The 14,612-nt window shown below is 43.3% G+C and overlaps 1 protein-coding gene across 3 annotated transcripts in view; it reads right to left on the bottom strand.

The window, feature by feature from the left end:
* The window catches only part of NRK (Nik related kinase), a 151,919-nt gene that overhangs the window by 63,662 nt on the left and 73,645 nt on the right, over positions 1-14,612 (bottom strand). For all 3 annotated transcript variants that reach the window (XM_019521629.1, XM_019521628.1, XM_019521627.1), the window contains 7 exons: positions 14,156-14,210; positions 11,409-11,487; positions 10,431-10,606; positions 9,329-9,401; positions 8,648-8,855; positions 6,809-6,970; positions 5,258-5,422 (listed from right to left, as the gene is read on the bottom strand). In XM_019521629.1, coding sequence (XP_019377174.1) covers positions 5,258-5,422; positions 6,809-6,970; positions 8,648-8,855; positions 9,329-9,401; positions 10,431-10,606; positions 11,409-11,487; positions 14,156-14,210 — 918 coding nt within the window. The remainder of the gene's footprint in view (positions 1-5,257; positions 5,423-6,808; positions 6,971-8,647; positions 8,856-9,328; positions 9,402-10,430; positions 10,607-11,408; positions 11,488-14,155; positions 14,211-14,612) is intronic.

Here is a 14,612-nt window from a genome sequence, read left to right as displayed (position 1 = left end):
ACTGCAGCGATGCTGGGGGGGGGGGTTGGCAGTGTATCATTTATTAGGCGATATGTGTCTTATTCCCTGTTCCTACAACACAGACATGGCTGCAGAGGCCATTCTGCATTTCTAAACGTTGTGGCCTTACATAACTGAACAATATAAAGAGGAAGATGGAAATGATCTAGAATGAACAAAGATCCTTTCAATTCCCAGAGGCCTTCCTCATTACACAATTGCTTCCCCAGGGTTTTTTGACCCTAAAGCTTCTTCAGGCTTTACTCAGTATAAGTAATACCAGTTCAGGAGCATAAATCTTTAAGACAGACTCTGATTCCGCAGTTAAGGAACAGACTTTTACAGAGTCAGCTGGAAATTAATGCTACATCTTCCCACTCTATCTGTTTCTAGACAGGTATTATAATGCACCTAGCACTATGGCTGGGTGCTTATGCCTGTGTCAGGAAGGTGAGCAATCATTTCATTAACATCAAACTGCACGTATGCTGGGAGCCTGCCAAATGTCTTGTGATGGAAAGCAAGTCCCATTAGCCTTGCAGCTATTTATTAAAAAAGAACCTATTACAGCCGAAACCTACAACATATCAAGAACCTGGGATGAAATCCCTGGTCCATCAATGGCAACATTTGCATTGGAATGAGGCTTTCATTCTCTACCCTCTATCCATAAAGGATACAATTTCACACAAGCAAGAAAAAATGTCAAAATTAAAGTAACAAGAATGCAGAAATCAAAATGTAGCTACGTAATGCTGTTTTTCTTTAAATTTGGGATTTTACATAAGGTTTTGTTCCATCTGCTAATTAGCTCTGCTATGTCTACTTCTCATCCAGAGGCCAGAAGAAGGGAACTGTAATACCTGAAACCTTGTCTATGTCTATCCCAACCATACAGTTGGTCTAATGAAAGCTATCACCCACACAAATTCTTTTTGGGTAGTCAAGTCCCAAGCTGATGGAGAGGAGCTGCAGAAAGATTTCACCAAGCTAAGTGAGCATGCAAAAAAATAGCAAATGCACTTCAATGTCGACAAGTGCAAGGTAATGTCCATGGCAAAAAATAACTTCTGGGTTCTGAACAATGCTGGGTTCTGAATAAGCTGTTACGACTCAGGAAAGAAACCTTGACGTCACTGTAGATAGTTCTCTAATGCTAGGTATCAGTAGAAGGGACGTGAAAACAAAATGGAGAATGTCATTGTGTTATTGTAACAAATCCATGGCACTCTCACATCCTGAATACAGAATACAGCTCTGGTCCCTACATCTCAAAAAGGATGCAGTAGAATTAGAAAAGGTACAGAGAAAGGCAACAGAAATGATCAGGGGTCTGGAGCAGCTGCCATACCAGGAAAGACTAAAAAGGCAAGGACTGTTTAGTTTGGAAAGAAGAAGGGATGGGATGGGATGGGATGGGGTGGGGTGGGGAGTGGAGGGGAGGTATGACAGAGGCCTATTAAACTTCGAAGGGTGTAGACCAAGTGAACAGGGAACCATTGTCCACCATGTCCCAGAATGCTAGAACTAGTGGGCATACACTGAAATTAGTAGGTGACAGGTTTAAAACTAACAAGAGAAAGTATTTTCTTGAGCAATGGATAGTTAACTTATGGAATTCATTGTCACAGGAAGTGGGGGAGGAAGAGAGCATAGTCAGGCTCAAAAAAGAGCTGGATAGATTCTGGCTATTGAACAGGAACAGTTGCAGATGTTTCCTTTGCATCTCTAAACCAATAATGGTGCATGCCAGAGGGGGTATTGAATAAGGGATGGATCACTGATATCTGACTCACTGCTCTCCCTCTATGGCATCCACTTCTGCCACCACTGGAGACCATACTTGTCTAGAAGAACCATTGGTCTGACCCAGTATGCCCAGTATGGCAAATCTTATGTTCTTATTGTCTCTCACATTTTTAGACTTCCCAGATGAGTTGTACGGCCATTATGGCTGGACTTCGAATGCGTGTTGTTCAGCTAGGTCTCACAGAAGTACTAGCTGATGTAAAAAAAAAATACCCAGCTTTCTGCCAAACGAGCTCTGAAAGAGTAAGTCATTTCTGTCAAAAGCTGTGTTTATCATAGTGCAATTTTTGGTTAATACAATGGGAGAGAGCTCAATATAACAGGATAGCAAAGAAATACGAGATCAATTTTTTAGAGATGGTTAAAATATTTTGAAATATCACAGTTGTAAAATATGTTCAGTGTCCAAAACATTGACAAAAATAGACCTGTTCCACTCATTTGTATATGAACAGAACAACATTCCTGCAACATTCTTCCAGAAACTTTGAGAAAAATAGTGATGTACAAACACAATTAAAATAAAATCTATTCTATATATAGAATATATAAACCATGATGGGGCTGGACCCCACGATCTTCTGAGGTCCCTTCCGGCCTTATAATCTATGAATCTATGATCAAAATGGCTGCAGCATAGTACTGGGAATGCAGAAGATAACTAGCACTTTAAGAAATGGCTTTTTTATATGACTTCACCCTTTCTCTTTTATTTCCAGATGAGGTCGACACTGAGATTAAAATATAACAGGAACTGTATAGACTAAATTCTAGAATACATTTTTTTCTGGTGCAGGGAAGTCCTTTATGGAATGTATGCCAAAAGTTAGATGAATATTTGAGCTGACATTTTGCTGGCTTTTTCCCCTGTGGGCTACGACCAAACAGAAAGTTTATTCAACACAGAGTAGCATTTTTCCTGCTATCGCAAATCTATGGTAAAATGCATCTATTGACAATTGGATGTGTGCATTTAGTAAATGGCTTGTTTCCACAGTTTGCAGACCCCACTTGATCCCGTGGCTACAGCTAGCTTTCCAAAGACAAATACTGACTTCAGAAAGAGCTAAGTCTGATTTCACTGGGTATGTCTACACATGCATTAATGCACTGTTGTTACTCCACATTAAGTTCAATACTTCTAACAGAAGGTATTAACTAAATGTGCAGTAGCATCGGTGCATGGTCTTTTTGTGATGCTTAATGTGAGTAGACTAATTCTACTGCACGTTAGTATGGCTTTTGCTGTGACACGTTAATGCGCAGTAGTCTACTGCACATTTAGCATCTCATGTCATTGTGCCCACTGATCATTCTTTACTCCCTTAATATAGCAAACCTCTGGGAGGCTGGGTGTTTGTTTTTTCGACTGTTGTACTTCGACAGAATTATGCATTCTTCTGTCTTCGCAAATAGCTATGAAGATATACAGGCCTTGCATCATTTGTTTTATTGAACTGATTTCATATCACTGCTTGTTTTCTGTTATTAAAGTGTGTCATTTCCACAGCTGAGCAAACCAATGTTATTTAGTTGTTTATTAGCAGAAAATTCCACCTGGGATCATCTGCAGATCTCTTTGTCTAACATTCAGACTCTGATAACATCAAAGCCTGCACTCAGTTCGACACTGAAGCAAGGTATGCTACTTGGCAGTGTTCTGTTTTTCACATACAGTCCTCCCTAAAGCCTGTACTCCGATATTCTGGGATGTGTTTTGCTATGAACGATCCTCCGTCCTTACAGCTTCATATCAAAATTGACCTTGCTGGGCCCCGAGCATTTGGGACCTGATCCAGCAAAATACTTCATGATGTATTTCAATATCATCTCGCACAGGTTGCAGAACTGAATTTGCAGCTGGGAATTTTATGACAGAGTGGAGGAGCTGGAAGTTATGGGGTAATACAGTTTATACAATGTGTACTGCATCTATAGATAAGGAAGATGAAGGAGCCAACAGTAACAAGACAAAATGATGCAATCCCAAACAATGAACAGAATCAAAATCTTTTTGGATCGGAAAACCCAAGCTAACTAAACATAAGAAAACAAATCAAAATTAACTAGCTAGAGATCCTTAAAACCAATGAAAGGCAATGGCTGTTACAATGTTTGCCTGTTGGCCAAAACAATCTAAAAACCTGTGCTTGGGATTAAACTGCAAAAGAGAAAAGTTTGTAAATCTCACTCAGTTTTATCAGATTTTGTCTAAAATCAGTCTGAGAGGTTTTACAGCTCTTAGGTCACAAGTTTTGTTTATCCCCCACTTGAAAGGCAAGGAAGTGATATCTTAAGAGACTCTAGATTGGTTATACAGATTATAGGTGGTTTTGTGGAATGTGGGCCATGCAGGCTTGAAGAAGGTATCTCATTATTTTCCACACGGTGGTCAAATCTATCTGGAACTAGAGTGGAAGAAGGAGAAGCAAAGCTAATAAGGCTTCACTGGGGGCATCTACACATGTGCTTTACTGAGGACTTGACTAATTAGCTCTGTAGTAAAGCGTCACCATTTATATGTGCAGTGCTATTAGGCTGGAGTAAACAAATTACCTCTGCCGTAGGATAGTCCTGCCCAACACATGTACTGTGGAAGTTATTCAGTGCTCCACAACACGTGTAGATGGCGACTGGGGCTGGCTGGGGCATGAGGGTGCTACAACGTGAGGGCTGCCTGCCAGTTAGCCCTACACTGCAGCACCCTTGTGTCCCAGCCAGCCCCTCTGCAGCACGTTGACCCCAGAGGGAGTAGCTGTAGGCTGGCAGCCTGACCCTCCAGGCCCTTTGCCAGCTGGGGCTGTGCTGCCCTGGCTCAACATACTGTGGTCCCAAGTGCATATGTAAGCACTGAGCCTGGAACCAATAAACTCTGGCACAAAATGCACCAGACTTTGTTCAGCTGTGCTAACTCCACTTGTAGATGCACCTACTGTGATATACATGGGAAGACACCCAGATTTGGTTAAGGTTTATCCTAGATTATTCAGTCCTCTTTCTCTGAGCTACCAAAGCATTATAAAAATGACATGCAAAATGGCAGAAGAAAAGAGTGAGAGGGGATTTGATAGCAGCCTTTAACTCCCTGATGGGTGGTTGCAAAGAGGATGGAGCTGGACTGTTCGCAGCGGTGACAGGTGACAGAACAAGGAGCAGTGGGCTCAAGTTGTAGCAAGGAAGGTATAGGTAGGATATTAGGAATAACTTTCTGACTAGGAGGGTGGTGAAGCAATGGAACAGATTACCTAGAAAGGTGGTGGAATCTCCATTCTTGGAGGTTTTTAAGTCCCAGCTCAACAAATCCCTGGCTGGGATGATCTAGTTGGGGATGGTCCTGCTTTGAGCATGGGGGATAGCTTAGATGACCTCTGAGGTGCCTTCCAACCCTCATTTTCTATGATTCTGTGACACTGTACCAATAGATGGTGCATTGTGGGCAGGAACACACCTCTTTGCTGGTGCTGCTTGGAGAAGGGTGTGCTGCTGCACTTGAACCCTTTGGAGGTGCTTTGTTCTTTTGCTTGTGGTCATGTTGGAGAGACAGCAGCTGTGTCTGGTCTTTTGGCAGTGTCCGCTGAATCTTCTTATTGTGCTGTGCTTCTTCCACCTTTTTCTGAAAACGAGATGATGCCAATAGTGTTAAAAGTAGTTACTGGAAGGGTAATCAGGTGAGGCAGATTTCAGCTGGGTGCCTAACCCTCCTTGTTCCCCTTTTATAATGGACTTAGAAGAAAGGACCTGAGCTCTGACCTCTCAGCAGTCTCATTTAACTTCCTACAATTGGATTTAAAAATAGCACAAGCTAAAACAAAAGAGAAACCAACAAACAAACCCAAAAATTCCCTCTGCCAGCTCCAAACTGGTCTCAATAGTTCATTTTTTAAATGGCTCCAGCCTTTTACAGAAGCCAAAGGGCTTTATTGAACCTCATCATGTAGATACTTTCTATGCTGCAATTTGAACATAAACCGATTCACCTATTAAAACATGAAAACATTCTGGCCAAAATGCTAGGTTTGGCTTCAGTCACAAGACAGAGGCACTGAAAAATCCCTCCACTTTACTTTCACGTACAGGGATGAGATTGACCATAGCCTGAAGGAAAGCAAAAAGCTTGCAGATCTAAATTAAAGTGGAGTAACATAAATGCAAAGTAAGAGAAATATATTTAAAATCAAACTAAAGTCTAGGGTTATTTCAATTTGAATTGTATGCTATGCAATATATGGCTTTTTGAGAATAGACATATAAGAACTAATACTGTAGAAGAAGCAGGGAGAACCTGGACTTTCTTTTCCAATAAAGGCGATTAAATGAAACATGAGAAAGACCAATGAACCAAGTTCCTCTTGTTGTTTTTCAGAGATCAGATGGGATTTCATTCCATTCCCACCACGGGATTGCTCTAAGTAATTGTCACACTCTGCTTTCAAAGAACAAAACATGCTAGATCTTAAACTCTCTCTAGCAGAGTCCTAACTATTTTCTATATTTAACCTTTGAAATTTCTAACTTCACTGGGAAATACATGCCAATCCAAGCCAATTGGAAAGCTGCCATTGTACAGATTCCCTTTCCACAGAGAAGGGCACCGTTCTAACATACATCACCCTCCTTAGCTTCTGGTAACAGGAAAGATATAATGGGGTCAATGCAGAAGAGCGCCATGCTCCAGGGAAAACCCAGGCCAATGCAACCATAATTAAGAATGATCCCTAGACACTTCCCCTACACAAGATGCAATAGAAGATGGTAGTTTTGCAGATTAATTCAGTGAGGAGCAGCACAGCAATAAGTACAACACTTGTGGAAGGAGAGGACAAATGGGGTGGATGTACCCTTGCTGAAGGGTACAACTCAAAGGGATACAAGCAAAGAGGGAGAGGGGTTTGGTGTGGTCCTTGACCTATAGGAATGAGACTGTATTAGAAAACCTGAAAAGGATCCAGCCACCTAAACACGAAGCCACAAGTTGTATCAACAAGTTCATGAGTTGTACCTGCTTCCTTTCTGGTCTCCTCTGCCCATCTACCATGCACCGCTCGTCTTCCACAAGTTTGTTCTCCTCTTTACATGTCTCATCTCTCCTCTGAACTACCTTAATCTCTGGCCATCTCTGCTCACACTCCTGCTGCCTTCGGAGTTCTTGTTCTCTCTGATGCTGGATAAGAGCCAGGAAACAACACTGTTCTTACTTCATTTCTTTATAGATCATTAGTCCAAGGTGCAATGAGCTACAATTATGAGAAATGTGCAACCAAAAGACCCTTTCTAGATCTACAATCAGTTGGGAGACATTTGTTTTGACCTAGCAGAAGAGTTGAGGGGTGTAGTGGCCATAAACATGATCGTAAAACTCCTGGAGTAAAATCTGGGCACCAAAAGTCAGCAAATTCTGCTATTGATATTGGGGGAAGGGAGGGGGCGGTGTAAGGATTTCACCCTCAGGTCTGGGGTACAAGTCCCAGTATTAAAGGTCTCATTTCAGGTCCTGCCATTTGGACAGGGAAAGGTTTTCTGGATTCTCTCCATTTCATACTAACTTTAACAACCTCAGTGGTGGGTTGCTCTGCTGTCCTAACATTTCTTCTAAGGTTCATGAAGAGGCACAACTCCATCATTTAGTGCTGTTCCAGGGGCAACCCCGCACCCTCAAAGAGCCTGAACAGTGGTAAGTCTGTCACCACCCAAGACATGGGTACTACTAGTGTGGGTGCAGGAGGGGAGATTCAGACTTGGACCATACGCACTGGGATAGGAATAAACCTGTACAGCCTTTCTATTTTTCTGAGGTTCCACCAATAGCATGTATATACATGACAAGATTGTTATTTACTGTGGAGTTTACTTTGTAGTACATTTAAAGGGTGAAGTTACGCATACACTCAGACCATACTAAATCTTTGGGATGTTAACAATGTTAAAGTGAGAATGAGCTGTGAGCAGTTGCACATTAAGGATTAATACTGTTTCTTGCCCGCACAGCTCTGACTTGCCACTAGAGGCTGCTAAGCTAGGATACCTGGGCTCTATCCCTGCTCAAGGGAAAGCGGAGAGAGGCTGGGAGGGGTGCATCTTGGGATGCTGGAAGACTGAAAATTGCTCATTTTATCTCCATGAAGCAGACTGAAGTTACCCTAATAGAAGTTAGGTAGTGTGGCCCAGAGCTAACCCTTGCTTGAGGTGGCACAGCTTTGAGATGCTCAGAGGGCACTTAGCATAAGTTAATGATCTTAAACATACAGATGTTTGTGTTTTCAGTGTTCTTAGTAGGGTCTAAGTGTACCTTCATCCTCACTCCAGAGTAAGGAGCAAACATAAAACCAGTTTTCCCAAGTAAGCACTATTTCACTGCCTGGCCACTAAGTGGAAGCAGAGCCAACCTGCATTGGGCAAACAGCCACCCTGGAATAAAATAGGTAAGGGGAGTGGACGCATAACACTTTTTCCATATGGACAAGTTACTATACAATTTTCAAGGGGGAATTTCAACCTAGGCTCAAATGATTTACTATGCTGTATGGCTATGAGCCAATCATTGCCCATTTCACTATAACCTTGTAGGTAGCAAATGCATCACATGTGCATATCCAAATTAAAGCCAGTGGGAGGTAAGCATTTCTCTCCCAAAACCCGGGCAGGGAACTCCAAGAATATGAAAGCAACCCTTTAAAAAAAAATCAAAGTTCAGATATTGCTCCGGTTAAAGATTCTAGGCCAAGCTGTATCGACACTCTAACAGGACTTTCTTTTTCTTTCAAAACTCTGTCCTTGAAATTAGCACATTTTGACTTGACACTTAGAAGGATGGGCATTAATAATACAAGCCTGTGCCTACATCCTCCAGTCTCTTCCTCTGTTCTTTTTGTTGTTCAATCCTCTTCTGTCGCTCTGTCAGCAGCTGCTTTTTATATTTCTCCTGGTCCTTCAGCTGCTGCTGCTGGAGCTGTGGCTGGTGGTGAGGGTCAGAACGGCTCTTGTTCTCCTGCTGCAGCCTCAGAAATTCTCGACGGAGGGTGGACTCACCAGGGAGATTAACTATGGAGCTGAAATACAAGGACAGCTTCTATCTGACTAGTCGTAACACTCTGGTGATAGAGCAAGTACAAGGCATCCAGGGGGAAATTACTCTGCTAGCAGATCAAAATGTTCCTCTAAATCTCTACAGGTTCTGTTGGTTATACAGCTACATTTATTGCACTTGACTGAACCTGAATATCTTGCATTTTCATTGGAAACTGTCCCTCCCCATGGCTGGGATATTAAGAAAATAACATATTATTGACTCAGCATTCATATTCAATAGCTATGCGACAATACATGCACATTCCTGCATTTGTGCTGGAGGTTGGACTAGAAGATCCTTAGGTCCCTTCAGTCCCTAAGATTCAATTGCTAACCATGGTGGATGACACTGGAAGTTTTAGCACACAGTAAGAAAACCATCTGGCTGTGGAGACTAGCCTTCTGTGAAGACAGGCCAGCTAGCCAAATTTTACATGCTGCTAATAAAATTAACCTTGGTTCTCCTTCATCTTCATTCAGCTCATCATCCTCTTCTTCACTCCCACTGTAATCATAGTCTGTTTCTTCTAAAAAAGTAAAAAAAGAGGAAAAAATGTAAATCCGGAACTGGAAAATGTTACTGCTTGCTATTAACCTAAGTAACCTCTTGCTAACAAATGGCAGCAAGGGAAAAATGGCTATAGGGCCTGCCACTAGGGTCAATGAGAGTCCTTCTCAGGTTTGGGATTGATGACCTCTCTGCATCAGATATGAAAAGGTTTAAAAATGGGAAAAGGAAAAACAGGAAGATATCATCAACTGGTCTTTGGAAGATGCCCTGAAGAACTGCATGGTCTTAGGATATGAGGGCTTAGATAAGATATGGTTGGATCCTACCAGGTAAGAGTTGCCCTCCAAGGTACCTCAGTTGATAACTCCCATTGTTTTCACTGGAGGTGAGCCATGGGAGTTAGGTGCTTAAGCAGGAGTTAAGCTCCTAACTCCCTTTGAGAATTTAGGCTTTGACATTCAGATTTTCAAAGGAGCCCAGAGGCAAGTTTTTAATCACTTGGCAGATACAACCAGGCCCAGATATTTGCAAATGATCAGCTTCTACTAACACAGCTCTTTGGAGAATTGAGTTATTTATTGAGTTTCCTCCATAGAAGCTTATTTCTCTACTGATTCTGCCCCCAGCAACAAAAGTTGAATCCCTCTGCATATTCCAGCCATATGTTCTACCCTTGCAATGAGCAAAAGTAAAATACACTCCTGAGAGAGATCATCGGCTGGTGCCACAGGGTGTCTTTACACATGCTCCGGGGTTCAGGTTGGGGGTGCTTTAATTAGAGCGGCTCTCAGGAGCCGCTCTAATTAAATGCCCGCAGTGTCTTGTGTAATCAGAGCAGGCATCGAGCATGTACATAGGCACTCATAAAAAATAGGTCCATGCACCCAGCTGAGGATCCGACCCTGTAGTGAAATCCTGGCACCACTGAAAGTCTCTTTCAAAACCTGGCAAAACTCTCAGTGCTTTAGCTGGGCTGATGCATCGTTGCCTTCACTGGGACTTGGTACGGCTTGAAGAGCCTAGGGTGTAGTGTTCTCAGCCTTACCCTTGTCCCCTTTCTTTTTCCTGGTCCTGTCCAGGTGGTCTTTCAGCATGATGCGCACTTGCCGCTCATTTTGCATATCTCGAATAAATGAATGTTTGAGCAAGGTTTCAGTGGAGGGACGATGCACATAATTTTTAACGAGGCAGCTTTCAACAAAATTAAGAAACTTTTTTGACCTAAAAAAAAACCAAGGCAAACATGAAATACAATCCTCTTAAACTTACAGAGGCACAGATCCGCTGCAGGATCCCAAAGCACTGAATCTGGAGCCAGCACAGAGAACAGGTTCCTTTGATACAAAATAGATCAGGCGTTTCAACAGTACTTCATGTTCCAGTATTACCCAAAAATTTAAGATAGGAGCCATGGAAGTATTGTAGGTCAAATTATGCTTTCGTTAGAGGAAGTCCACATATTGAATGAAAATTTGAGCAGAATTTGACCCGCTGTATCTACATGAAACAGCCAGGTAGAATTTCGGGAAGCAGTAATTGCTTAATTTAGACTGTGGCCAGAACAACAGGACTAACTTTGTTGCTCTTTCCAAGAGTGCTATAGGGTCTTCAATGGCTAGAATCAACTCACTAGCATCATACTAGGGGATGTGTTGAATAATGATGTATCTGGACATGCAGTCCTGTACTGATCCACCAACATTCATTTCTACAGCACCACAGCATCTCTGAAGAAGTCTCCTGACCAAATCATGATCAAAACAACTGCAGAGGCCCTTTCACATTTGAATTTCAGCCACCAGTGTAAGCCCTGAATCTAGGCAGAGTTTAGAGCAGAGTGGTGTGATTTACACTGGTGCAGAGCAGCTGCCTTTCAAACTAGAGTATCTGCCCTCATGCAGATCATGCTTCTCAAGCGGCACTTGCCCCAGGAAGAATTATGAGACTGAAAAAGATTACAGCCTCTGGACTGCAGGCATCAAACCCCTGGCAACCCCAAACTGTAGCAAAACAGTGTCTTTACCATTTCCTGGATTTCAGTTTTGGGGGTGGGTTGCGTGGGATGAGAAAGAGGGCTCTCATGGGATGCATGTCACACAAAGCTGCAAAGGAAAAGACAAGCTATTAATGAGCATGCCCCAGCCCTGCCAACCTTTTTTGACCCCTCTGGCACAGCTCAGGTGATGCAAAGACATGGCACAGCTCATGCTGATCTGAGAGCTACAGATGCAGCCCTTTATAATTCCTCCTGTTCTGGAAGAGGGGAATAGCATTCATAGGGGCTCTGTGTTATTCAGTGGTTTCACCATCCAGATCAGGGAAAACCCTTGCAGCACAGGAGGTCTTTTAGTGGGCAACACAGTGAATTAATGTTGCTGGATCTAGGAAAAGGTCTCTGTTGTTAAGATCAATGCAACTTTTTCAGAGTTTCAGGGCTCCATAAGAGGGGCATTCAATAACAAGGCCTTGATGCTTGAGTGGACTATAAAGATGCTCACATACTCAGTGTCTGAAAGGGCATACACACCTCAGCGTGAATGTCAGTCTGGATCATAGTACATACCTATTTTAGTCTGCCTGGTTTAGCTATACACTAGATACTAACCGACCTCTCCTAGTTCTATGGCACATGCAGTAAGAGAAACAGCATGAAAAGGAGAAGTCAGCATGAAGCAGGGAGCTGACAAACTGCTCCAGAGCTGAACACACAACTAAGAACAAGATTCAGCTCTGTTGCATTTGAGGAGATTTGTGCAAACTTAGTAGGCCAATCTGTGCTTTCCAAACAGATCACGTGACTGTTTGGTAAGCTGGTTTCTCTCTAAACCCACTTGTTTCCTCTTGGTTTGGTTGTTGTAGAAAGCTGATGCTATAAAGAACACCATGAAAAGTAAATGCCATCCCATCCCATACATCATTTGATCACCCCATACAGCACAGATGGGAACTATTACGCCTGATACCAATCCCAGTGACAGCAGTAGCTGTATTCAGGACAATGAAATGACACCCATGCAGAAGTGTAAATAAGAGAAGGGACCAGGCCCGGGGTTTCACTGTTGCCTTGTCTACTCTCTTAGTGTGAGTCTACCAGCTACCTCTTATCTCATATGGATACGGCAACATTTATGGGCACAGACACTAGGGCTCCTATACACATGCAGGGAGGCTGCTCCGAGGAGCAGACTCGATTAATTGAATCTGCTCCAGCGTGGTAATTACCGTGCTCCTGCAGACTCCAGCGTCACATGCATCAGCATCCCCACGCTGAAAAATGGCGGTGGGGAGCTTTAAACTACAGCTCGTTCAACGAACTTTAGTTCAAAGCACCCCGCTGGCATTTTTCAGTGTGGGGACGCAGTACACGTGACGTTCCAGGCACTTTTAATTAGTGCGGCTTTTGGAGCTACACTAATTAAGCACCCCCGCTTGCCTCCCATAGCACATCTATCAATGCCCTTTGTGCAATGTCCGTACAACATGTAGCACAGTGGGGTATTGTCCCAGAGACCACCACAACACAAATAGTGAACACAACACAATACAGGGCAGCATCCATGCAATATTTGCCTACAAAAATAGTCCGTGTAGCACACTTGAGGCACACAGCTGAACTGAGGACTCGGACTGTAAAGCTATAATATTTCTTTTGTAAGGGAAATCCTCTCAGACCCCTGTCTCAAAACTAAGTTCTAGCTAGACCGAAGCACGGTTTGGGAAAATGCTTTTAAAATCAGTTCGGCTTCACTTCCATGAACAGCTAAGTGCTGAAAACTGATTTGGAAGGAAGACAGTCTGACCCGTACGCTTAATGGCTTACAAACACAGCCACATGCTCTCTAGTGCCGGCAAATCAGATCACCACTCATGTGCTCAGCAATACCCAAATGCCCCACTGCGTCTTCACATTGCCATGCTGCTTAGCATCCTCTGTGTTTTGTGCTGCTAAGCAAAACCCATCCCATTACCCCTGTGTAACCACCTACAACAAGAGTTCCTACACAGAAATGGCAAATGACGATTTCTGCATTTTGATCTGCATCTGAAGCTAGGTTAAATCACAAGGAGCATCTGCTTTTGATATGAAAGCAAATGCAAATGCTTTCAAGGCAGCCTCCTGGGGTAGGAGAACATCTGGAGGAGCCATCAAGGAGGGCTGATGGAGGCACAACAGAATTGGGACTAAAGTGTGGCTGGAAGGATTTCCTCCAGGAGCTTTTGCTGTCCTGAGTGGGCCTCACTCTCTACTATTTCTCTAGGATTCCACGGAGGGTAAATGCATGCTTTCACCTTCAGACTCAGGAAAGGGCAATGAACCTGACTTCAGACTAAAAGTATATTCCTCCATTACAGAACTATGTGAACAGGACGAATCCTCTGTTAGGAGTAGTAGCAAGAGGATCTCTGCTACCAATGGGCTGCAGCACCCTTCCCCATTGCCAGGTGTTCTCCTGTCAGACGTTTCTGCAGAAACTTCAATCGCTCTTCCCCACATCTGTACAGAGTGCCCCATGAAATGAGACACATCTAAGCTCTGGAGAGAACGGTGTGTCCCTGGACAATGCAGGCATGGAGTGAAAATACAAACAGACGGGATTAAAAGGTGCAGGGTGAGCGATGGAGGATAGGTATGAAAAGTCGGGCAACCGATGGTTTGAACGGAGGCAGCCAGAACTACATTTCATTAGATGAGGATGAGCTATCTTAAAAGGCTGGGACATGTGCATGCAGTTTGGACTGACTCTTTAACAAAGAATCTGAGTTACTTACGGGGAGCTCCTTCAGCCATTTCTATAGCCGTGATTCCCAGAGACCAAAGGTCGCTCTGCATGAGAAGAAACAGTGAATAATACAACTTTAAACATTTGAAGTTAAAAAGGCTTCCCACAATTGCCACGGAACGGTCATATTTGTATGAGTGATGTACAGTCGACTCCCTCCCACTCCCTGCTGAGCCTTTAAGGAAATGTGCTAATAGTCAGGAACTTTTCATTTCCCATGGAATTATGAACAGCTAATTCATGCAGTCAGGCCTGGGACACAGACCGTTTGCCTTTAAAACTGAATTTCTGGCATACAGCAGGAACTGTTTAAAGACAGCTCAATTCTTTACTCCGTTACACGCAAGTTAGGAAGGTGAGATCCCACTTAGACCTGATACTGCTTTCATGCTGGTACAGGGGTGGGCAAAATGTAGCCCGGGGCCAGGTGCAGCCTGCCATGCCAT

The sequence above is a fragment of the Gavialis gangeticus genome, unplaced genomic scaffold, assembly GCF_001723915.1.
Source record: "Gavialis gangeticus isolate Ggan-Ray unplaced genomic scaffold, GavGan_comp1, whole genome shotgun sequence".
NCBI lineage: Eukaryota > Metazoa > Chordata > Crocodylia > Gavialidae > Gavialis > Gavialis gangeticus.
The sequence above is the reverse complement of the archived record's forward strand: the minus strand, read 5'-3'. Positions and strand labels throughout refer to the sequence as shown.